General features: G+C 33.5%; 1 protein-coding gene across 1 annotated transcript in view; it reads left to right on the forward strand.

Annotated features, from left to right (window-relative positions):
• The window catches only part of LOC143232641 (uncharacterized), a 160,390-nt gene that overhangs the window by 91,427 nt on the left and 42,445 nt on the right, over positions 1-26,518 (forward strand). The window contains 12 exon segments of the mRNA XM_076468298.1: positions 1,587-1,849; positions 5,592-5,737; positions 6,338-6,590; positions 8,122-8,294; positions 15,017-15,734; positions 17,572-17,727; positions 19,327-19,583; positions 20,061-20,317; positions 20,905-21,116; positions 22,503-22,625; positions 24,271-24,375; positions 26,263-26,370. Coding sequence (XP_076324413.1) covers positions 1,587-1,849; positions 5,592-5,737; positions 6,338-6,590; positions 8,122-8,294; positions 15,017-15,734; positions 17,572-17,727; positions 19,327-19,583; positions 20,061-20,317; positions 20,905-21,116; positions 22,503-22,625; positions 24,271-24,375; positions 26,263-26,370 — 2,771 coding nt within the window.

A 26,518-nucleotide genomic window follows, 5' to 3' on the forward strand; every position in this document is an offset into this window, starting at 1 on the left:
CTCAGTTTGAAACTAATTTACATCACTGAAGTTGGTTGACGCCATTTTTTTGGTTTTCGAGTTATTTTGTAATAAAAACAGCAGAAGAAAGAATAACAAGGAATTCTAACTTTTAGCTATGATGTTTAGAACATTCTTAGAACTTGTGACTCAATCATTACATAGATATTGTTATAGAAAGAAACACTGTATAGTATTTTAAATCTATGATGACCCATTGAGGAAAAAATTAAAATATCATTTTGATGAACATACCTACACATGGACAACGCTATCGCTTGCTATGTCTAGTAGTCTATTTTTGACTTATAAACTGAAATCAGCTAAATATGCTTGGATATGTTTAAAAAAGAATTTTTTTCCATTATAACAAAAGACAATTTTTATTTTCCCTATTTTTATGTTTTGCACTATTATTAAAGGTTTGTAAATCGTTGTGCTAACTCTGGTAACACCTTTTTTTATATACATATATGTCTGTTTATGTTAACGCCTATATGTCTGTGAAGGTTTTATATTTTGCATACTTGCACTAGAAGTACAACAGCTTTTTTTTATTGTCGTAAAATAAAAAAATAAAAAATGGAGAACTTCCATCTCTTAAACATGTTTAATTACCATCTAGTCTGCCTCTTTATGTTAATGCCTATATGACTGTTTAGGTTATATATCGTGTATCTTATACACTTGCACTAAAACTAAAACAATTTTTTTATCGCAAAACCAACAACAAAATTGGAGACTTTACATGTGTGAAACATGTTTAATTACCACCCAGTCTGTCTATTTACGCGAGTACTTATGTAGTATTGAATATAGAGCCCGGCATGGCCAAGTGTGTTAAGGCGTTCGACTCGTAATCCGAGGCTCGCGGGTTTGAATCCTGGTCACACCAAATATACTCGCCCTTTCAGCCCTGGGGGCGTTATAATGTTATGGTCAATCACACTATTCGTTGGTAAAAGAGTAGCCCAAGAGTTGGCGGCGGGTGGTGATGACTAGCTGCCTTCCCTCTAGCCTTACACTGCTAAATTAGGGACGGCTAGCACAGATAGCCTTCGAGTAGCTTTGTGCGAAATTCAAAACAAACAAACAAAAGTATTGAATACAGCGAAAATTCATGGCTCTTGGAACGAATACAATCGAGGATGGATGATATAATTCCAAGGTCAGGGCGAAACCTAGAACTTCGTTTTTATGAAAAGGGATAAATAATTCATATAATTGTGTATGTAAGCACGTCAGTGTGTTTGTGTAGACAGTAGAGTTATGGGTCTAGTTTTCTGTTCTCTCTTATTGATTTTCGTTTATTTGTTTAGTTCGTTTGTGTATTAACTTGATTTCTACAGGAAGATCCGTCTCAATTTGTATCGTCATAAATAAATTAGAAAGATGTAATCAAAAAAATATTCTATACTTAAAACAATATAGATAAAATATGCTCCATAGAAAAATTTGATAAAATGTGCTTTCAGCAAGATAACAGTCATATTGTTAGTCTGATAATGTTCTTTTTTGCAGCCTGCTACAGATACGTTTTATAAGGTTTTGGGTTTATAATAAATATCTTTAGTTTCGTTATTTAGATGAGAAAAAAAACTTAGAAAAGGGAAAAGGGTTAGAACGGTCAACACTATATAAACAAGAACTCGAAACTCTTCAGTCGCTGCTGCATTTTCCCGAAGAAGTCGCTTTTCAGTTAACGGAAGTAGAACACGACATATTTATTCGAATCAAACCACTTCATTACGTTCGACAAGTTGCTGTGGAACTTGGGCATCGACCAAAGCAAGCACCAGTGAGCCACGAGGAGTTCACTGTCCAAAAGTTAATCAAGAGATTTAACGAAGTATGTTTCTCTTTATTGAATCATGAACAATGCAGTATACAGAATGTAATAGATTTATAGTTTCTGTTTTATCTTTGTTCAATAGAGGAAATTTTGCTATTCATAAGTTATAGCAAGATGCTTAACAAGGTACTTTTTGGTATCACGAGTCATATGATTTAATGTTCTGAACTGCAAACTCTGAGGTGAATGTACTTCTTATAACGAGTCACAAAACTGTACCGATTGAAGTTAATGAATCGACTTACATATGTTGTTATTTTGTGTCTTCTGGAGGTAATGGTTGGATTTAAGAAATTATGTTTCTGTAAAATATACTGACAGACAGTCTTAAAATAAATCAAAACAATCCTAGGTTGATTTCCGTTTATTGATTCACGTTAGGGTTAATATTGAGAAGTAATTGGAGAGGTTTAGTGAAGTTGGTTGTTGCATGTTTAACGTCACGGTGCGCTTATGATGTACAAGTTAATCATAAAGCTAAAGATGTGAGTTTTTTTGTAAGAAATATACTAGATTAAAAACCTAGAAAATAATCAAAATATGTAGTTTCGTGTTTCTATTGTGATATGTAAGTTAAGACCTAGAAAATAATTAATGTTTTATCTAGAGATTTAGAAAAATTGGCCACTCAGAAGTTAAGTGTTTTATTTATGAGAAGAAACAAAAGTCGTGTTATTTTCTTATATTTCTAACACTCAAAGATTGGGTCGATTTCAGTAGCTTCTACATCTAAACACTAAACTCTTGATGCATTACTGTGAAACTACTTAATTCATACCTCCGTGCCTCTCAAGTCACAACTATTATGGCCGATATGCTGTTTTAACGTGGTTGTAGAATTGACTTATACATTAACAAGACATTCAACTTAGTTGGGTTCTTTGATGAGCAAATCCATTTAGCTGTTCTTTCAATGTTTGGAATATTCATATGTGATCGATTTACCCATACTTTAGTGGAGAACCAAAGACAGGAAACCTGCATCGTGATCTGATATAATGGCTGACTCGTGTCCTTAAAGTATTATGTGAAATTAAGTATAGATCCTGTCAAAGTAGATATAGAAAAATCAATATCAGAAAAATAAGTAAAACCCTTACGTGACTTTCTTTCCTGTGTGGTGACGTCAGTATGTCTGGTTATGTACAGGGTGCCTACAATTTAGAACGAGTTTTATTTGAACTACTTGCAGATTTCTGGTAAATCATATGAAAATAGGAATAATAAACTTTCAGTTTCTAATCCTACTTTAAGTGAAAAACTTGGAGGGAAACATTTAACACGTTCTGGAAAATTATACCTAAACTTACTTCTAAACTCAAATTAGTCACTAGTTAACGCGTGTATTTCACTAACGCTGTGATTGGCATGCATTTCTCAATTGGCGCAATTTACATCTGCGCATTTCATTATAAGATTGGAATATTGATGTCTTGTTGATTCCGTCATCTTTAACGATTATTTTCATGAACATATGAGACGATATTATATGCTGCGGTGGTTGTAGGTTTTCGACAAAAATGCAGAATGTCAGAGCCGTTCAGATATTAGAAACCGGAAAGAAAAGAGACAAACAAAAGCTCATTTTATATCCAGGATAGAAGAATTATCATGGAAAGGTTGTAGACCCCTCGTGCTTGGCAACTGTTTGGTACAATAGACTAAACGATAAAAGGTCATGGAAAGCCACGTGATTACAGCATGGCTATTAGGAACCACCAGTTCAACAATGATGGACTCACGGTGAAGTTAAAAAAAACAACAAGAATTAAAATCTCGTGAGTCTGCATAAGGTCAAGGACACCTGTTTCACCATTGCAGTGAACTAAGAGCTTATTTTATCTTTTTTGAAAATAACCAATATCAGAAGCATGCTGGGCGTCTGTATTATATTCTTCGTAGATAAATCTATATTTATTTTTTATTTATTTTTTAAACTATGAGGTTCTGTCCAGAAATAACGATATAAGCAGATGTACCCGTGTGACGCACGGTGAGTAGGTGATGGAATTTAACTGTATAATTCGTTTATTGATTTTATAGCAACTGTAGAATTAATGTTTTACACGTTATGAATGTAAATAGTGATTTTTGTCCTGAATATGCCAATAATGACTGAAAATATATAGACTGTGTGTATACCCCATGATCTCTTTAGTATCTCTAGTGGCCTTTCTCACCGACTAGTTAATATTTAGCCATCACAGCAGCTAATAAATCTAGGCATTTGAAAAGAAAAATAACTTTTTATTGACACATCTCGAACCATTCCTGGTTTGACGGGTCCATATGCAAAAATGTTTATAGAAGCTGGAGGACAAAAAATCAAACGTCTCCCAAATTATAGTAGGATGCTAGTTCAACATCATTGAACGCGAACATTTTAGTTTGGGAAATACTTTTGCTGTGCTTTCGAGAGAAATATGTACTGTTTTTGATACATCTAGGTGATACTGAACCCACGTTCACTGTACTACGTGAGTACAACAGAACCAAACCGTCCTGACTAAGGATAATGCACGGTGTCACAGGGTCAAAGATTGACGTGTACTATATTTAAAGAGGATCACAGATGCCAAAGACTGGCCAGCAAGAAGCTATGATGTGCATTCCTTTACTTTTTTGGAACTAATGTACGGTATCGACTTAAAATGTGACGGAAGCAAGTTTAACACTACTCTAACTGGGGAATGGGACAAGAAGGTGTATATTACCTAAGATGTAAATATTTTTGATGCTGAAGCGACACCTTACTCATCACTGACTATTTCTTTGTCTTAAGAGATTATTTAAAGTAACTGGATTGTATACATTCCAGATTTTCACTGTGATCGTTATAAATCTGAAAGTGTTCGTGCACCACAAATATTGACTGGTGATTTATTATTAACGGGGCGGATTCAATAATTACATATCTGTACATAAATGGTGCTTCTAAGTATCCTCTAGTTTCATTTGATTAAATAACAAAGTATCTGTAAATATCTCGCCCTTTCAGTGTTTAGGAGTGGTTTATTATCGTTGGTGTGTGTGTGTTGTTTTTTTTCTTACAGCAGAGCCACATCGGGTTATCTGCTGTGTCCACGGAAGAGATTCGAACCCCTGATATTAGCGTTTAATCCAATAGAGATACCACTGTCTCTGTTTATCACTAGTGATAGTATAATGATTAAGTTGTCTAAACCGTTTAAATGTCTTTTAATACATTTTAATAAGCAAATTTACATTGTGGGTAATGCAAAGAAGAAAACAACGACATTGTATCCTGTTAGAATGGATTATGTAATTATGATAATTTAAATATGTTGCAAAGTTTCCGTTTTGGCAAATAAGTTATACTAGATACTCAACTGTTTGGATAAACTTGCATTAGGACTAACAATCAATTTTTTCTCTAATTGGAGTTAATCTTAGTCGAATAAGTTACCTTGTAACTAGCAATGTGATTATATAAGAACTAATACAGTCCGTTTGAACAAGCTTAACTTAGGACTTACGTTAATTCTTTTACTAAGGCGAAAGATGTGAAAAGGGGGATAATCTTAGCCAAACTGATCATGTAGGTACTAACAAGAGTGATGCAATAAGAACTCAGGCAGATTGAAAAGCAACGCATGTTATCTTCATAATACATTTCTGGTTTGTGAATAAATTATGTATAAATGTTATCTGTGGATAAATTGTACGTAATAAAATATATTTTGTTACTTTTAAGAGATTTGTGATTGATTGTTCATAGGTAAGCTCGTGGGTGACGCACGTGATTATTTCTCAGCCCACACATGAAGAAAGAAGGATGATGTTATCTTGTATTTTAAGAGTGTCTCTTTCTTGCTGGAACATCGGTAACTTTAGTTCTGCTGTGGAGATTCTTGCTGGTTTAAAGTATGTATTAAAAATGAATACATAAAATATATTTAATTAGTGGTAGATATGGAAACTATTACAGAATTTACAATAATCTTGTTATGTTTCATAATTATCATATGTTCTACAGTTTCCGCATTAATGTTTGTTGTTGCTACTAGTATATTATTATTTTGTTACTAAATAGGCAGTTATAAATATTACTTAACAAAGATCAAATATAAGTCAACAACAACTTGAAAAGGAAGAAGTGTAGTCTGAATTCTAAAGACTGGCATGAAATTATCAACAACAAGATACTCAGGAATCATCTGTTGAACCTCTTCCTTGATGACGTATGAATATATTATGGTTCCTGAAATAGGCTTTAGGTCTTCAGAATTCACATTACTCCTCAAGTGTGAGCTTGTTTGTTTTGTTTTTCTTCATGTTTTATTAAATTTACTTTTAGGACTTACAAGCATTATTGCTAAACATAAATATTTTTATGATGTTTTTTATATTTAATGGAAAATACAGTTTATGTTGGAAGATATCCACCCATTAGTTTTGTTAATAAAAATAATGAAAGATTCTGTAATTTAAAATGTATTGTATGTATCATTTTATGTTGTACAGATCAGAGAAACTCAAACCATTTTGGTCATCCTTGCCGGAAAAGGAACATTCCAAAGTCCTAGAAATGTTGAACGGTGTGCTTTTAAACCCTATACCTTCTCTCGAATATAAAGAAGCTGTAAACCGGGCTTTAAACATTCCGCAATGTAAAGTAGTGCCATTTTTCGGGAGTTTTCTACGTTATCTAAAAGAGGTATTGAAAGAGTTGCCAAACCTGGTGGTGTTGCCACCTGATAAGAATCAACCACTCAAGGTTAGTGGATGATTTTGGTATATACACAGGAACATTGTGTCGGAAGTTCACGAATGTCTGATAATGTGTAACATGAACGCGAACATTGCTAATGTGCAAGAATTTAAGTGTTATATGATTTAAACTATCACAGACACTTACAAGTACTAACTGATAAGTATATCTATCTAATTGATATTCATGAGAAAAGGGCAGATATTCTTAGAAGACCTTAGTGCATAATTTGTCATGCTGAGTTTATTACAGATAAAAAGCACTTACACTGAGACACGGTTGTTCTCCTGTCATAAAACACATAGCAAAGGTAATAATTCCCGTTTTTTTATACAGATGACTTAATCATCATTCCAGACCATGTGTATTTTATATTTGCATGATAATGAATTCTTAGAAAAGCCTGACAAAGAAACTTGACACTCCTTACAATACACATAAATCCAAGATGAGCTCTTTAGTTCACAACGTCATGTTTCTACACTCAAGCATTCATTATATTGAATGCAAACTAAGTCCGAAATCACATATCTACAAAAGCTTATGTTAACTAAGTTTATCTTGTAACAAGGCTTTAATTTCATTCCTTTATTTGTCTGATCTCGTTAATAAACAAAATTTAGATACACTGTAATAGTGCCTGAAAAAATGGTGAAAATGGAAGCAGGGAAAAATTAATTTTATGAACAACGTTTCAACCAAACGACTGTAATTAGAACCAATTAAGTTCGTTTGGTCGAAACGGTGAATAGATTATTTTATTATTTCTATAATAGCATTATTTCAAAACAAGAATTGATGTTAAGGTTTGCAGAGCCAATAGGTAAGAAACATATGTATGTGAAAAACTGTACAAAAATATTACGTTTAAATACGTTAAAGCTTCTGGTGACTCACTGGTAAAGGAACTATTCAACAGCTCTACCCGTTAACTGGGTTGCTTTAACCAAATAGTGGAACTTGAGTGTCACTCTCATAACGCACTCACGGCTATAAAGTGCGAAATTTGAACTTTTGGGTTCACAGTCTGGTACAGTAACCACTAAACCACGACTGACTCCAATCTATTTAAGGAAATCAACATTAATAAGGAACAAAATAGAAGATTTATGGAAAGCGTTAGACTCTTAATGTATTTTACTAACCGCTGTAGGCCTTATATTATAATATTCTTGCGAAAGTAATTATTTACTTAAAGATATTTGTAAGCACACTGCTGAAATTCAAAAATATTCGACTACATAAATATATTTGAAGTGCGTCTGGATATCCACAAATGTAATTACACAGATGAAACGTCTGAGTAATGCTAAAAATAAAAATACTCACGAAACATCCGTGTTCCATTAAATCAAGTATTACGTGTACAGTCAAGAAATTCAGATGTCACAAACACAATATAGCGTAAAATCAATTCTTTTCGTACCCTGCAGTGTTTCGTTTAACTGAGAAATATGATTAGTAAATAAACAAATAAAATGTCCATGAAGGTAGTTTTAGCAATGCTTAAGACAAGAACTCCTCTTACGAACTTTAGTTTTTGACGGACTTTCAAGTGGAAGATCATTTCACTACGAACACTGGAGTTGCTGGAGTGATAAACATGGACAAAGTCCGAAAAGTGCAGGAAGTTTTGGATGAAATTAGGATGTTTCACCAGCATAGTGAGCAAAGAAATCAGACACAAGCTGAACCTACCACAAACGCAAAGTAAGTTTAAAACGAAAGTGAGTGCTGCAATGGTAGTAATTTATTAGGATTAAGTGGAAGTGTTTAATTACACAGTTAGACATGGAGGATAAAGAGACGATGGTAAATTTATCTTAAGAGTTTTCATACTATCTATGTGATCAAAGTTATTAATTATTGTGATAACTAATCTTGTATAGGTGCATGTATATGACTAATACACTTCACATAAATACAAATTTGAATGAGAAAGTTACAGTTAGCAAGTTCTGATTTTAACAATTACAGGGTTTCGATTCATAGCATCAAGACATTTTGAATGTAACTCTTACCTGTTGATGTTGTTCTGAATTAAGCACAAAGTTACACAATAGGCTATCTGTGCTCTGCTCGCCACGGGTATCGAAACTCGGTTTTTAGCGTTGTAAGTTCGCAGACTTACTACTGTGCCACTGGGGGACCTTACCTGTTGAAGACTCTATTCTGTGAATCGAAACTCTGTAACTGTTAAAACCAGAAATTTGTTTAACGGAAAATGTTTTGTTACCGCATTTTTACATTGATTATTTTGTCCGGTAGGTTCTTTTTTTGCTTTTAGCCCCGGGGTAGTTTATCATTCTTTTCTTTACATTTCTTGATTATCTTTGGTGTAGGTCTTCTAGACTTGGGATGGTCAAGTGTAAATGACCTCATTCCCTGGTAGATGGTATTTGTTTCGGGATAATATGAATTTAAATATCACAAAGGGTCAGAGCGTCTCGTATTTACACTGACCCGTTTCAGGCCACTGTACCTGAACATGTGTATAACTGCATTTATGTATTTGAGAATAGCCCCCCGCTAGTACAGCGGTATATCTCCGGATTTACAACGCTAAAATCAGGGGTTCGATTCCCCTCGGTGGGCTGAGCAGATAGCCTTTGTGGCTTTGCTAAAAGAAAACACATAAACAAGTATTTGAGAATAAATAGATTTTCTACTTATTCAATGTTATAAAGTCCTGCAGAAGGCGATCAGTTCCAAGTGTATTTATTACATTACCTTGGTTTTAACACTCTTCGATAGCATTTACTCAAAATACCTAGTGCTGTTGTATTACCTTAAAACCAATGTGATTTCTTAGTCTAGTGTAAGATGGCCTTAGCAAATTCATATTTTAAACATACACATTCATTGGTGAAAGGCACTTAGGGCTCTCTTTATCATGTGTGCATGGTCGATCCAATTCACACAGTAATCCATTTTGGGGCCAAGTTTTAGCGAAATAATTTTACGATTCATGTAAAAGTTTATCGAATATAGTTTGTGTATTTTGCATAATTGTGCATAATTCTTAGTGAGGTGGATCTTGATACTGTAATGTGTAATGAATTTTGTATTGTTTGTAGTTTTTTGTTTTGTTTTCACTGTGCTTATCCATGCCAGGCATGTATATTCTATTACTGGACGTATATTTTTTTTTAAATGTTAACTATGTTTTCAGCTGAAGCTTCATTGTTTTTACACGTTATACTGCGAGTTCAATTTGTGCTTTGCCAAACTTTGGTTGGAATATTGTTTATACGTTTAATTCACGTTAATCTAGAATCGTAGTTTAATTCTAGCGGTTTGACTGATTTTGTGCTCTGGAGAGCTGTCCCATTTATATATAGTTTCGGTGGGTCCTTTTTAAGTTTTGTTACTTTTGTGAACAGTGCCAATTAATTTTGGGGACATCTATTTCGATAAGGTATTTTTGGCAGTATTCTACGATATTATTCATTTGTGATTGTAAGTTTATCGCTGGTTTTGAAGAAGAAGGAGCGCATTTCCAAACCACAACATCGTCAGAGAATTATAAAGAAAAACCTGTATTTGGGTTCTTAAAAGGTTTATTGTTTGCATACATGATGAATAAGATAGGGCTAACTACAACTCTTTGAGGAACACTTGTCTCCGGAGTAAAAGACTCCGATAAGGATCCTCCTGCATTTATTTTATATTTCCTATTCTCCAGAAAGCTTGATAGACAACGAATAATACTGCGTTACAGTTACATTTCCGACATTAGACCTTATAACGATTTTAGACCATATAACCTTACCATGACAAATGCCTTCTCTATATCATCACAATCTTTCTTATTAACGCTATCTATTGTATTTGATTCTGTTAATCGAACTAAGTCTGTCTTTCGTTTGTCTACATTTTCTAAATCCATTTCTGATTTCAGATAATTTTCAAGTAATCTATAAACGCGAACAGTCGGTTACTGATTGTTCTTTCTAGAATTTTGCCTACATGACTGATAAGACTGTTCTGGCGATAGCTGTTTGGTTTATTCGCTGGCTTTCCTTCCTTGTAGAAAATCAATACAATCGCTCGTTTCAAAGAAACTGGGATGCATTCGGAGTTTAATGAAAGGAAAAGAAAATGCCTTTTAAATATTCAAACAGTGTCTGAGTATCTATTTTCAAGAGCATAGTCTGAATGCTGTCTTCTACTGGAGCCTTGCTTTTTGTTGCTTTAATTGTTTGTTTTTCGTTTTGGTTTCTACGATTTGATATATTACAGGATCTTCATTTGTATCATCATTTGTTTGGTCACTGTGTACGTTCAGAGGGAATCATAGTATTTACACATTTATACATTATGTTACACACTTTTTAACCTCATTAAAGAAATGTGTATCCACGTCTGATTCACGGTGTGTTCGTAACGTGCGTTGTAGGTATTCTTCAAATATTTCAGCCTTTTTAAATTTGTGTACGTCAAAGTTTAGTTGAGTTTCCTTGTAGCTACAAAATGTTTTGGGTCGGTGGTTTCTTTTAATTATGATTAAACCTGCTCCCAGTTATCTTGTTTTAGCTCTTATAGAATTTCGGCCCGGCATCGTAAACTGAGGATCATAGGTTCGAATCCCCATCACGCCAAACATGATCACCCTTTCAGCTGTGAGAACGTTATAATGGTACGGTCAATCCCATCCACTATTCGTTAATAAACTAATAGCATAAGAGGTGGTAGGTGGTGATGACTAGTTGCCTTTCTTCTAATTTTATACTGCTACATTAGGAACGGCTAGCGCTGTTAGTCCTCCTGTAGCTTTGTACGAAATTCAAAACAAATAAACATATATTTTCGAATTTGTGTCTGAGTGTATCTATTTGTGTTTTAATTGCAGGATCTCTATTTTGCGTGTATTGTTTACGTATCTTTTGTCTTTCTTTTATCATTGTTATTAGTTGTGTGCGTGCGTGTGCAGTTCTTGAATGGATATGTCTGGGTATGGTTTGTTTCGCGGTTGTAGTGAGGCACCAGCTCTCTTAGGCTACCATTTTAGCAACGGATAGTAGACTGACCGATACGTCGGCTGAAAAAGAGAGCATATTTGACGACCAGGATTTGTAGCCATGGCCCACAGATTATGAGTCTAGTGCCCTAACCACCAGGCTATATCAGGCCAATAGTTTTCCTAAAAAAACATCAAATTGAAATAAGTTTATTATTTCAGAAGAGAATAAACTGAATTCTACCTACTTAACGTTGACTTTAAATTAGTAGTTGCAAATATTTCTTCAGTCTTCAATTGCGACTCAACCTCAAGTTTGCAGATAATGCTGAAATTGTATTAGCTTTGGCTAAAACATGTTATTTTGACAAAAGGTGATTGGATAGAGTTAATGTTATTTTTTGGTTTTAATGCATCGGTTAGCCAGCAGTGTAAAGGTATAGATCCTACACTTCCCTTTCTGCAGCGAAGAAAAGCTTGATAAACATTTATCCTGAGAAATTTGTTAAACATAAATTTTGTTTAAACTTATACAAAGTGTTGGCCTTTGTATGATAAAGCCACAATTTTTGATTTCTTAAGAAGACTTAAATGCAAAGTTTGAGTATGACAGCTTCAATTGTTTAAGGATTAGTTGACTGTTTTAGTAATAAAATTTGAAGGAAGTGTCGTTTTTTCTTTGAACAAAGTTTAGCTATTCGCATGTTTATAATCCACAATAATCACGCATGTAATTACATCCGGTAAAAACTAATAACAACGTCTGCGATTACGAAATGCGTCATCAAGCAAACGTTGTTATAACTGGGTTAACACGTATCAGTTCAACAAAAGTAAATCAGTCTTAATGAGTGCTGGTTTACATCTCATGTTAACATCATTAACTTGATAATGAGTTTTTCCGTTAAAAACGAAACGATATTTTTCATAACAAAGAACTAAATAAAGATGATTAAGTATATGATTTATAACATTAAAATAAGAAAGAAATAATTAACGCATAGATTAACTAGCTTCTTATAATAGAAAATCAGTTTACAGAAACTAGACGTGGCTGAATCTTGGTAACGTACTGTTTTAATTCTTCACCATTGAACAGTTCAAATGTATAAAAATCAACAAGGGAACAGCATTTCCAATACATTTTAGTGTAATATAATTTACGTTTTATTCATATTATTTCAGTATTATCTTGTCCAGTTTATAAAGGCAAATTTTATTCGAAAATATTTTAAATTGACTGTGAAGCAAAAAGTATAATATATAAGAATACACAAAAATATTATAATTTTATTTTATTTTAAGAACCTGTATGGCACAGTGACACTACTATGCGTAATTAAGGATTTGTGAGATATTTGTTATATTCATTGAAAATGGTATACCTGCATCATGCATATGCTTGGACATTGTAGGCATAACCAGAGCAATTTATATGTTCTCTGTCCTGATTATATTCCAAATGATCCTACACAACTTACCAAGTATAGTGTGTGAAAGTGTAAAATGTCTCTAGACTTTTGAATTCTCTCTTAAAATGTACAGTAAGATATGTACAGATGCGAGTGCTTCACCCAATAACGTCTACACCACATTTCATCTCTATGGCCAGTTGTGGAAAGGCCATTCCTCAGAAAGAAAGAAAAAAATAAAGAAAGAAATAGCCCAGTAAGTTATTAAAACGTATTCCAAAAATTATAAAAAAAATTATTAAAACTGTAAGCAGGTAACGAAACATTCATTTTGAGACTCAAATACTTAAATTAGATAATTAAATAAAATAATCAAATTGAATTAAAAACATTTTCAGTATCACGAACTAAGTTACTTAGCAGCATTATCCCACCATCCACAGATTACAAATAACTAACACAGCTCAGTAGGGACTATTTCCTACGTAAGTGGAACATCCGCATGTATGTGTAAACTACTCAAGTGTCAAAGTCGATTTGAGACAATGAGCTAAATACATCAGAGTAGACCCGGCATGGCCAAGCGTGTTAAGGCGTGCAACTCGTAATCTGAGGGTCGCGGGTTCGCATCCCCGTCGCGCCAAACATGCTCGCCCTCCCAGCCGTGGGGGCGTTATAATGGTACGGTGAATCCCACTATTCGTTGGTAAAAGAGTAGCCCAAGAGTTGGCGGTGGGTGGTGATGAATAGTTGCCTTTCCTCTGTCTTACACTACTAAATTAGGGACGGCTAGCACAGATAGCTCTCGAGTAGCTTTGTACGAAATTCCCAAAAACGAACAAACAAACATCAGAGTAATATATGATGTATATATATGTGTGAGTGTACACTGTTTGCAAAGAATTAAATGATAATGTGAAATTGTTACAAAATAATGTTAGCCACCTTTTATTTCATTGTTATGGAAACCATGAATATGTTGCTGGTCATGTTATCCGATACTTCAAGCGTTTCGTCATTCAATCTGTACTAAATACGGTAATCCCATATAATTTTGTCTCTGTTACCAATTTGAAGTGAAACACATAGTTAAAAATAGACCTAAGTTGTTTATTATCATAACTATACTTTATAAACACATTTGGATATTTTATTAGCCCCATTGCATAAACGGAAGCTAGCCAACTACAGAAGAACGTTGAAAATTGTCTTTAACTAATTCCAAAGCTTTGTTAACACGTTGTGGAACTTCTTCCTAACCAATGATGTGGTTTGGCTTGCAATACTCCAGGAGTACATACTCAGAAATTGAATAAGCTACAACTAAACATTGATTTAGTGTAAGAATGGGTAAATACAAGTTTCACAGTTTTGACCTGTATTTAAATACCAGTGTCACATGAAACAATATTCTTTCTTAGTGATGGAACGTTCTCCGTCTTGCATCCATAAAGATAAACCTGAAACCAACAAAGTTGAATTACGTACGAAGTTATGAATTATAATTCTTTCTAAAGGTTATGATTTGTAAGTTGGACCTGCTTTCTGGCGACAATTTCTCTTATTATTTCTGTTTTGGAATCATATTTTGGTGTTCGTAGTTGTTTTAGTATTAACTGTTTCATACATTTCGACAAATTTCACGAATTCACCAAACTAGGTTTGTCTAAACTAGAATTTTAATTTAAAACATAGGGTAATTAGTAAGCTCGAACAATCACTTTATATTTATTGCTTTTTGTGGACATCGCTAAATGCTATAAGATTTGTTAATTACCGTTTTATGTATTTTGCTCATTGTTAAAAAGAAGGCTAGCGCTTTAGACAAATGAATGCATGAAAGATGTATGACTTTGCTTTTAACTGTAGTTACCATTACAATTTATTTCACTAGAGAAGTGCAATACTTTGTTCGGAAATTACCGTAACAGGTAGTTTAGTTTAATCAGTGTAACTGTATGAATATGGTTCTGGTTCTTTATGTTTCTAGTTTCAATTTTTCTACATGTCTTGTGATATTTCTGAAATGTTTCTCTGGTTCTTTTTTTTTCTACTTTTAGAGAAGAAGATTCAAAAGATAAAAAGGTTTATGAATTGGATTTCGGTGCCTACAGACCAATACAACCTTTATGCATTGCACACGAAGTGAGTTTCGTGTCTCTGCGAACATCCAGAATGGATCACCATCTCCTTCAGTGTATGCAGCATGGCACAACAGTGATCCACGTTGATGAAGATGGTTCTCGCTCAGCTGTGTGTTTTTTGAGGCTAGAACAAACTAATGCAACTATGTCTTGGTGTAAACCGGCCTGGACTACTCTACGTAGTAGCAGCAGCCATGATTGTTCGCTTAATGCCAATTTAGAAGATATGGTGTCTCCAGGCATTCTTATAAAGTACGAATATGCGGATGTCGTCTTCAATGGTTTGGAAGAGGGTTACTTAGAACTGATTCACGTTAAAAAGATAACCTTGGGTCAAAGATCAACAGACTGGACAGCAATCTCTCGTCGCCATGGCCTCGACGACTTACTGGGAGATAATTGTTGCCTTCGCCTTACTTTCGGAATGGGGTTATCAGATAACAGAGTTGTGGAGTTCATTGCTCCAGCTTTGACGTTGAGAATTTGGCATCAAGGTCTCTTGCAACTGGTAGCACTACTAAAGGAACAACAACGTCTATCCGATCGTCGTATTTTCTGGTTAAAAGAACAATATTTATCATTGTTTCTAGAAGGCGAATCATGCTTAGGTCCAACACCACCAGAGGCGATCAAGGTAAGAACAGAAAATACTAAATCCATATATCAATGTATAGTTGACGAGGTATTTAGATATGTGAAGTAATACGTGTGTAGCATTTATTAGAAAACTGTATTAGCATACTTTAATGATTTAAAACATCTAAGGTTATAATGGTAAATTATAACATTGGTTTATCAGATTAATTTTTTTTTAATTTTCCGGGTATGAAGCTAGATTTTTAGTGTTTCTAAGGGAAATTTAATCTTACAGAATGTCACTCACCTACTGATTCGTTGTTATGAAAATCAGGAATAGGTGGTTAATCATGTAATTTGAAATTACAAACGTTTAGTCATTAAACACTGTAACGTCAGAACAGCCTTATCTCTGTCGTAACTTTGAAGTAAAACACAATTGTTTACCACCATGTCTTTCCGCTCAGCTACTGGAAGGTGATGAATGGTGGTGTACTTACTGAAAAAAAAAATCTTAGATAGACATAATGCTAAGGGGTGATAGACATAATACTAAGGGGTTTAGATATTCCTTTTTAAAGCTACTGCATGCTTCGTGTATTTACAAAATCACTTAAATCTAATTAGTAGATTTTTAAGAACTCAACTTCATAATTAATAACTATTGATGGTTAGCGACTCTAAGATTTTGTAAAATAATTTTTAGGCAGTTAACGTCTGGAAGCAATGTAATAATTGACTAAGAACCAGGATAGATACTTGAATCTGTATATATATATATATAGAAAGGATTTGGCATATTTTAACCTTATAGTACAGTGTACCTAAATACATGTGTAGTTTTTCAAAGAGTAACTTTGTATAGTTTACTGAATAAGTGTTTCATTACTTAATCAAAATTGTATATGCACAATAATGAAGTCATGCCAACAGTTAAATTTTTGTTAACACATCTGACTTATTCAAATAATGGACTAATAAATTGAAGGATGGACAGATGCATTAATAAACATGTATTAATTTTTCATTATTTTTACTAATTCGCTGTTTACAATTCTGAATCTGCATTAAACAAATACAGTCTCGACAAACAATACCGTTTATTACACACTTGGTTTGAGCTATAACAAATGTGAAAATCGATAATCTTTTTAAAATTGAGCATAAATTTAAAAATTGATGAATTATGTGCATTTTGATGAAGTATTTACGTGCATAACTAATAATACGTTTGATTTTAAGTTAAGTTGATCATATTAACACTGAATAAATTGTAGTTTTCTCTGAGTATATGTTGTTCAGTTGTTAATTACCGACAGCATCTTGTACGTTTTTCATGTATGTATAAATTTGTTGTCCACTTGTTAGTGTGGGAGCATTAAATATGTACGTGTAGGTGGAGAGATAGATAGATTTTTCTCTATAGAAACAGTTAAAATTACCTTATCAAACTGTACATGATTGGATGCTTCGATGAACTACCACAGATGTTTTGGACGAAGTTCGAGTGTTTCATGTAAACTACTTAAGCTGTTTGGCTTAATGAATATTTGTGATTACAGTTCGACACTGTTCTGAAAACGTCCAGATAGAGTCCACAGAAGTCTCCAATCCCCTCTGTCTAAACTCTGAATTGTACACGTTTCCTTGATGTATTTTTTGTTTTTACAGTAAAAACTGATTTTATGTCCATGTTATTTTTCATTTAATCTAGTTATTTCTTGGCTAATATCTAACAGTGAAAGTACCATCACTGTTCACTTATTGTTTGATACGAATAACATTGTGTTATATTTTATTACAAATTTTCTGAGCCGCATTATATCACTCAAATATTTCAATGATTATGAATTCCGTTAGAGTTCTGAATTTCTGGAGTCTCTTCTTTATTTTAGGTTTTTGGAGGGAGAAAGTGGACTTTGAACTCTCTTGGAGGGAATAGTTCATCAATGGAAACGTCAATGTCCGCCTTCAAAAGAGCTTCAAGTTTTGGAATGCCAACAGGAAAAATTAGAAAGAAAAAATCATTTACATCTTTAACAACGGTACAGGTATTTGTGAAGCTTGCCCTAATTTGTTTTTCATAATTACAGTGCCAAAAGAATGTTATATTTACATAACATTCAGAGATATCCTGTTTAAATGTAAAAGATAATTTGGACTAAAATGAAATAGAAATCCTACAACCCGAGAGCTTTCGAAAAGTGGACCTCTCGAAAACGCTCGGGTTATAGGATTTCTATTTCATTTTTATCAAAATTTCTTGGATCTACGTGTTTTTAGAACATCATGAGATAATTTAGAGTGATATTATTAGTTATTCGTGATAAAATAAATATGATATTATTTAAACCACAATTTCCCTTCTTTCATATCCTAATGTATCTAGTATACTAATAATATTCCAACAGCTATTACATTAGAAAATTTACTATATTCCCAATAATATTAAGCACCTGCTACATTGCTGACAACTGTTCTTCGGTGGTTGGTTCAGTGGTAAACTTTGGAACTTATAACGCTAAAAATCGAGGTTCAATGACGACCATCGAGCTGTATACAAGAAATCAAAGAAGAATTAAAGTAGGTTCGTAAAAGAACGTATTAAGTGATTGAAGAAATAACTAAAAAACAAAATAACTATCAAACATATAAAACTAGTCTTCTTGTAGAAGTTTTAAAGTTTGCTTAAATGTCAATGGCATCATACTATAGAAGATCAGGCGCTCAAGTTGATATTATTCTAGGATCATGTATAATAAAATGTTATCACAACATACAAACACGTTTCCAATGATTCAAGTGTGAGCCATTACACGTTTTATGTTTCTTCGACATACAACTTGTAAACTTTGTGTTAGTGATGAATCCAAAAGCTATTTTGCTAATATGATTTGTATCTACAAATTTCTATCGACTTATTGCCTAATTGCTGTAACTTGATATATTTTCTGACACTCTTATATCCGCAATATGTTCAGCGAAAATGACATTTTTGTCGCTATAATATTTCTTTTTTTTAGCATAGCAATTTTTCTTAGTCCAACACTCACAAAGTTGACGTTAATAAAGAACCTATCTTTTAAACGATTTTTCATTGCATAGTGATCTTTATGTCAGCTCAGCACTCACGAAGTTGACGTTAATAAAGAACCTATCTTCTACACACTTCTTAGCGTAGTGATCTTTATGTTAGCTCAGCACCCACAAAGTTGACGATAATAAAGAACCTACCTTCTACACACTTCTTAGCGTAGTGATCTTTATGTTAGCTCAGCACCCACAAAGTTGACGATAATAAAGAACCTACCTTCTACACACTTCTTAGCGTAGTGATCTTTATGTTAGCTCAGCACCCACAAAGTTGACGATAATAAAGAACCTACCTTCTACACACTTCTTAGCGTAGTGATCTTTATGTTAGCTCAGCACCCACAAAGTTGACGATAATAAAGAACCTATCTTCTACACACTTCTTAGCGTAGTGATCTTTATGTTAGCTCAGCACCCACAAAGTTGACGATAATAAAGAACCTACCTTCTACACACTTCTTAGCGTAGTGATCTTTATGTTAGCTCAGCACCCACAAAGTTGACGATAATAAAGAACCTACCTTCTACATACTGTATAAGTTGCTGATCGTTTTCAGGATAGTTCTCCCAAACTTCATGTCAGCAGTGAGCCCACCATTTCTGTCGACTTGTTACTCCGAACCCAAAGCCCCTCAACGAAACGACGGAGAACGGCAAAGAAATCCATTTCTTCTCTTGATAGTCAGCCTCAAGTAAAAGATGAAGTGGTGAAAACCCAAACTACCCATCCTTCCTCGATGTCTTTGAACGAGGAGAATAAGTTTCCTCATAATAAATCGCTTATGAACCCAATGCGTGTCAGCGCATCGTTTAGGTACCTATCTTTGAAGTTTGATAAACAGAACTAGAACCTATATAATATTAGTAATAATACAACTATAATAACTATTTTATTTACCATAGAAGTTAATAAAACGCCAGTGTCTTTCGTTACTCTTGAAATATTTTCTATATATGTACAATTGCTGATCCAAGTGTAACCGCTAATGAAATAAATTAGACTTTGTCATGTTATATAAACATAAAACGAATTGTTTATCAAAGTTGTATTTTTGAATTTTTATTTAGTCATTTAGATTACCAGTGACTCAGTAGTAAACTTCAGGGCTTAAATTCGGGGTTTGCTTTCAGAGATGGACATATGACAGACATTCATTTTTACAGTTGTTGTTTTTTTCTTTTAATGCTTCGCCAATGTTGGGGTCGATGCAATTTTATATTAAAGTATCACTTTAGTGGTATTATGGTAATTACTATAATGGTAATTTTTTTTATTGTAATTACTATCCAGAGAAAACTGGCGTCGGAAGTTTACAGTGAGCTCAAACCAAACACCAAGTTTTTGCTACTCTGCTATTACACCTACAACGGAGATGGATTTTCTGGATTTCATGGAACTTTTTCGCTCATTCATTGTAAGATGTCGCAAAGACCTGAAAGATTTATTTGAACAGATAGCTGTTGGCGTAAGATGCACTGAAGAACCATCTGTTCCTAATTCAGCTGAACTATTTAGAACAACAAGGTCCACATCGAGTAAAATCTTAGGTAAGCAAAAGAAAAAAAAAAAACAACAACGCCTAAAGTGAAACGTGCAGTTATATGCTTTATAGCATACTGGATTAAGATAAATATAGAACTTATTCACTGAGAGCTTCAGTTAAAAAAATGCTTAGGCCTAGCTTAATGCTCAAATTTAGAATTCTTGACCTCGTCAAAGCTGTAATTCTTCTAATGTGTCTAAGCTCTTTAATGCAAAATTGGAATGCACGTTTTTGGTTTTACAAAACCATTGCTTCAGCATTATGAACACGATTTGCCTTAGTAAATCACCTGACATTAGAACAAAAAATTTGAAACAGAACTAATGTCGTATCTCAAGACGGCTGGTGTGGATATTAAAACTTTTATTAAATTTAAGTAGAGAACAACGTTTCGACCTTTTTAGTATCTTGTTCTTATACCAGCCGTCTTGAGATACCTTTTTACTTCAAGTGGGTTACTTGTCATCGCGAACAACTGATATCGAAGGGGTTCGTAAAATTACTCGTTGATTTAGACAAAACATATTAAAAATTAACGAATAAAAAAAGCCTTGTTAAATGATAAACATTCCTACGGTTCTGTTTTGATAGGTCTACTAACTAGAAATACTCCATTTGATTTGCACGTAAACAACCAGAGAAAGAAAAGTTGTGACAGTATCGCAGCTGCCAGTATTGTTTCCAACTGTGCTGCTTTGGAGTCTTCGCAGGTAATGGTGATAGGGTTGAGAGAATTTCAGAGCTTTCTGGCACATCACCAAGGGGAAGAGCTTTCAGACATTGACGTTGCTGCTCTGATACAGGTATTTATAAATTAATAGTTTACATTTGTCTTGTTTAGCTTGGAAGTCAGCCAGTGAAAAGTGATAGGTAGCAGGAGTAAAAATATTCTAACATTACTTACAACAACTTTTGAAGAGACTGAACAAAAAATCGTAGTTTCTCAATAATAGTATTCATAATCTCTATATTCCCAAAGGATATTCAGAGTATTTGTAAAGGTGTGAACAGTTACTAAAAATGTTCAATATCAGTTCACAGTAGCTTTATACGTTGGATTCTCTGGTATAATTTTCAGAACTGAACAATAATGGAAAGTAACTGTAAACTGTTCAGCAAATGACTCACAGGAGTAACTATGTCTGTGTTTGCCATTCACTGTTCAGCAATGACTCACAGGAGTAACTATGTCTATGTTTGCCATTCATTAAAATGTTGCTTAAAATAAAATTTGATTGCATATTATAGTTACTGTTATTGTTTGCATATCATACTTATAAAATATATTTCACTGTTTTGTTAAATATTTTTAACACAAGTATAATAAATTAATAATCCATTTGTGAGTTTCCAAAAGTGAAAAACATTATTATATGACTATAGGATAAGTTTGTAAAATGACTCTTTTATTTAGATTATAATATGAAACTAACACACAGTAACTGTGGGAAACTCAACAGTTAAAATGTGACTGTTGAAGATCCTTCAATATATATTAAAGAAACTGAATTTTCCAAGCTCTTTCGAAAGGTCTTGAATATAATGTATATATATATAATTTGGTTGGGTGCACGACAGGTTCTCATTATAGTATATTATAGGCTGCGTGTTGAGTTTTTGTGTAAAGCGCTTAAGAACACATTGATATCAAAACCTTTATCTGTGTGAGAGATATACTCAAAAACTTCTGTGAACAATTTCTTATCTGAAAAAAATAAATTGAAATATTTCACCTCCATCTATGAATATAAATAAAATAGGCTATATGAAACGTGTTTGTTTTTTTCATTGGTTCTATGAATGCCGAGTTTTAACATCATTCATAAAAATGATGGAGAAATTAATTAGGGATAATCCAGGGCATTGTTTACAGTGATCATTTTCAAATAACGCCCTTTTCACACACATCACATTGATTCAGTGATAAAACCGGGGAATTATAACACTAAAATTTATTGTTCGATTCTTGTGAAGAACACAGAAGATAACTTTTGTGTAGTTTTGTGCTAAAACAACCACAATTCGGATAAGTCAAAGAGCAATAGTATAGTTGACGATCGCATAAATATCCAGCATAATTTTACCTGATCTTTAACATATAGAATATGTGCATGATGACACAGTAACATTCAATTTCAATGCGTTTACTATCAAAAGTATTTTAATATGTATATATTTCTTTACTTTAGCGCCACGAACCCGATGCCACTTTACGTCAAAATATGTGGCTATCTTTTGACGGTTTCGCCAGGTATCTTATGGATAAATCTAACTATGCCTTCATTTCTGAAAATACTAGGTCTAACCCTGAGGTAAGGAAATATTTCTAAAAATAACGAACGAACTTATATCATCGCTTTGAAACAAGAAAGACATCTAAAACTAATTTTGGTTTAGGAGTGATTAATGTCACAAAGAAAATTGTTTAAATAATTAGCAAGCTTTATTTGTTATCCTATTTGAAACTCAATTGTTTTATGTCAAGTTGTTTTCATCGTTAAAATGGGATATGTTATTTACATTTCACATTTTACAGTATATCAAAATAATACAAATACATCAATAATAAATAGAGGTTTTTAGTAAAGAAACACATCCAAATATCTTTCCAGGCATCTCATTAAGTTTTAATTACGAGTAACTTCGAAAAGGCAACAATTTCTTGGATATGAAGACAAGTAAAGCGGAATTTTTACAAGTAGAAAGTATGAAAAGGCACTTAGGTAAAAGACACGTGAATAAAAAAGAGTCACTTCCATGCAAAAATAACCAGAAGAGACCTACTTCTTTAGTACAAAAACAAGTAGCACGGCGTTGCTTTAATACAAAATCAAGAAAGACAGAATTGTCTTGAAACAAAACCAAGTAAACAAGTATTACTCTGATGTGAAACCAAGAGAAACAGGATTGCCTGAAAACGAAACCAAGTAGAACATTGTTCCTTTGATACGAGACCAAGAAAGTTAAGATTGTCTGGAAACGAAACCAAGATGTACAAAGTTGATTTAATACGAAGCCAAGAGGAACAGGATTGTCTGTAACCGAAATCAAGGAGAAGAAATAATTTGGATACGAAGGCAGGAAAGACAGAGTTATCTGGAAACGAAACTAAGCAGAAGAGAGTTGCTTTAATTAATGAGAAGTCTAGAAAACAGGATTAATTGACTGGAAACGAAACAAGTTAAACAGAATTAGTTTAATATGAAGCCAAGAAAAACAGGATTGCTTAGAAATAAGACAAAGTAAAAAACAACCTTTTGGAAAACAGAACAAAAAAAAAAGGATTGCTTGGTTACAGAATAATGCACACGAGGCAAAGTAGAACAAAACTACTTTACTACGAAACCAAACAGAACCAGGTTTTGTTTAGACATGAGAAAATGTAGAATAGATTTGCTTGGATACAAGAAAGTGAGAAAAATTTGTTTATTCAGAATAGATTTGCTTGTTTTATTTGGTCGTTGTTACCTTGAAGGATCAGGTAACCCTGGATTTCAACCTCCCTCGTTGACTATTGAGTATTGGGCAGTTGAATGAAGCTTACATTAATTGTTCAGTAGAATAGGTCCGACAGCTAAAACATTCTGTTTTTTTACATTATGTAGTAATTTCAAGCGCGAGATTAGTTTTGTCATTTTTGAATTTCGCGAAAAGCTACTCGAAAGTTTTCTTGACTAGCTAACCCTCGTTTTGCTGATAGACTAGAGAGAACGCAGTTATTCAACACCTTCGAACGCCAACTCTTGAGCTACTATTTACCAGCGATAGTGGGATTAGTTGTAACTTTATAATGCTCCCAAGGCTGAAATGGCGAGAATTTTCGATGAGGAGGATTTGAACCCACAATCCAACGATTACGAGTCTAACACTAAACCACTGACCATGCCAGGCCGAAGGACAAGTAGAAAAAGTTGTTCGAAAATAAAGTATATATCATATTTCTTTTTGTTCATTTAGGAAATGTGTCATCCTTTGTCGTATTATTACATTGCCTCATCTCACAATACTTACCTTACTGGACATCAGCTGAAGGGAGAGTCATCAGTTGATCTTTATAGTCAGGTAGAATAATTAACAATTAATAGGCAAATTGAGTGATTATTATAGAGAAACAATACGGTACTTCTAAAGAATTTCCCCAGTAAAAAAATTGTTTTTGTATGATAAAAAAACGTATGTTATAAATTGTAAACATTATGTTTTATTTTTATTATATTATGTTTTTGTTATTATTACACGAGTCTTCTATGACTCAAGTCTGATAATTCCGTCATTTGCTAAAGTTATCCATCGAAAAACTAATAAATAAATAGTTTGCATCACAAACTTATAGTGAGTTGTGTACATATTAGCATCATACATACGATAATATACAAATGTAAATGTAATGACGATGAAGATATTATACGTGACATCATGATAAAAAGTGTAATATCCTTGAGTTATCAACTAAACTACTACAAACGAATACGTCTCTAACACTCACTATGTTACTGGGTAAATTCAGTACAAGTACCGACAATGTAAATTTAATTTTGAACATAAAGGGTTTCTTCTTTTTATCTTAAAGTCTAAATGAAAAATTAAGATGTTAATATTAATTATTGTCAGATCTAAAGTTTCTAGTTAAATAGTTTCATTTATGTTTAACGGTTACATGTTAGTAATACGTAACATGAAAGACACTCTGTAGTGTGAGACGAAAGTACTTTTGTTCGTGGATAATTATTTTACGCTAAAAAATGAAGGTTTAATATTGTTATTTATAATCATTATTGCCTAATCCATGTAGAGTCATTAAATGCTGTAAAATTGAATGCAGTGTAATTATTTGAACCTATGAATGCCGTTTATTAGATCAGACTTTATTATTTGAATTGTTAGGTTGCCCAGAAATAAATGTCGTTTTTGAACTGCGAAGTTTGGACAAGTATAAACCAGTGTTGTAAAACATGCTTTAATCAAAGTAACCACACCATTTGCTTTAGCGCAACGTGTAACAATGCTGTTCATGCCCCTGCGGTAGAAATCAGAGTTTCTAAGGTCAGTGAACTTCCCGAAAGCTTCTTCTGCAGCTGTCTGGTTTTGAAAGCGTTTATTGTTGAAAAAGTTGTCAAAATGCTTGGAAAAATGAAAAATTGCAGGGAAAAGGGCTGGGGAATAAGGTGAGTGAAGCAGAATCTCGATTCCCAATTAGTTCAATTTTTGGAGCGTCATCCTTGACAGGTCTCATAACGCCGATTTTATTCATCTTCAGTCAGTTCATGTGGAATCCACTTATCCAACTTTTTCGTCTTTTCAATCGCATTCAGGTGGTTGGCAAAGCTTGATTTGCTTGTGCCTAGCTTTTCTGCAAACTCACGTACTCTTGTGCGAGGATCTGTCTCAATTGTTTCTCTTAATGTGTTTTCATGTAAGGATGGCTTCCTTCCACAACATTCGTGGTGTTCAAGACTTTCATTTTCATGTCGAAACCTTTGGAACCAACGCTGAACTGTACGTTCAGTAACAGATCCATGGACGAAAGCCTGGTTGATGTTCCGTGTAGTTTCTCTAACATTTCGTCCAAGTTTGAAGTTGTAGAGGAAAATTAGACGAAAGTTTTTCTTGCCCATGCTGTCTTCGGGGTTGCGAAATGTACTCTGAGTAGAGTTGAAACAGCAGACAATCAAGACACTATAAAGGATAAACGTTGATCAACCAATCAACGATAAGTTACCCAATATTCAGTTTCTAAATGAAATCATGAGAATTCCGACATTTATTTCTGGACAAGAGAGGTTGGATTGAATATTAATAATTTTAATGTATGAATCCTGATGAGTGGATATAATACCTATTATATGAATAAATCGGAATGATAAGCAGCTTCTGAATGGTTTTAATGTTAATAATTTTAATATATGGATTCTGGTGATTGGATGTAATATTTATTATTTGAATAAATAGGTGTTGCTGACAGGTTGTCGATGTGTTGAGCTTGATTGTTGGGATGGCGATGATGGTCTTCCTGTTATATATCACGGCCACACACTCACAAGCAAGATTTCCTTCAAGGTGAGGCTGTTACCATGATACAATTTATTTTACCTATTTAACTCTTCCACTGCTGTTGACTTTTATCAGCCTTAGCAAGTGTTTGTGCAAGACTCATTGATAAATAAAACTTTGATTTCATAAGTAGCTGCTGGGAATCATGCAAACC

This window comes from Tachypleus tridentatus, chromosome 1, assembly GCF_004210375.1.
Source record: "Tachypleus tridentatus isolate NWPU-2018 chromosome 1, ASM421037v1, whole genome shotgun sequence".
Lineage (NCBI taxonomy): Eukaryota > Metazoa > Arthropoda > Merostomata > Xiphosura > Limulidae > Tachypleus > Tachypleus tridentatus.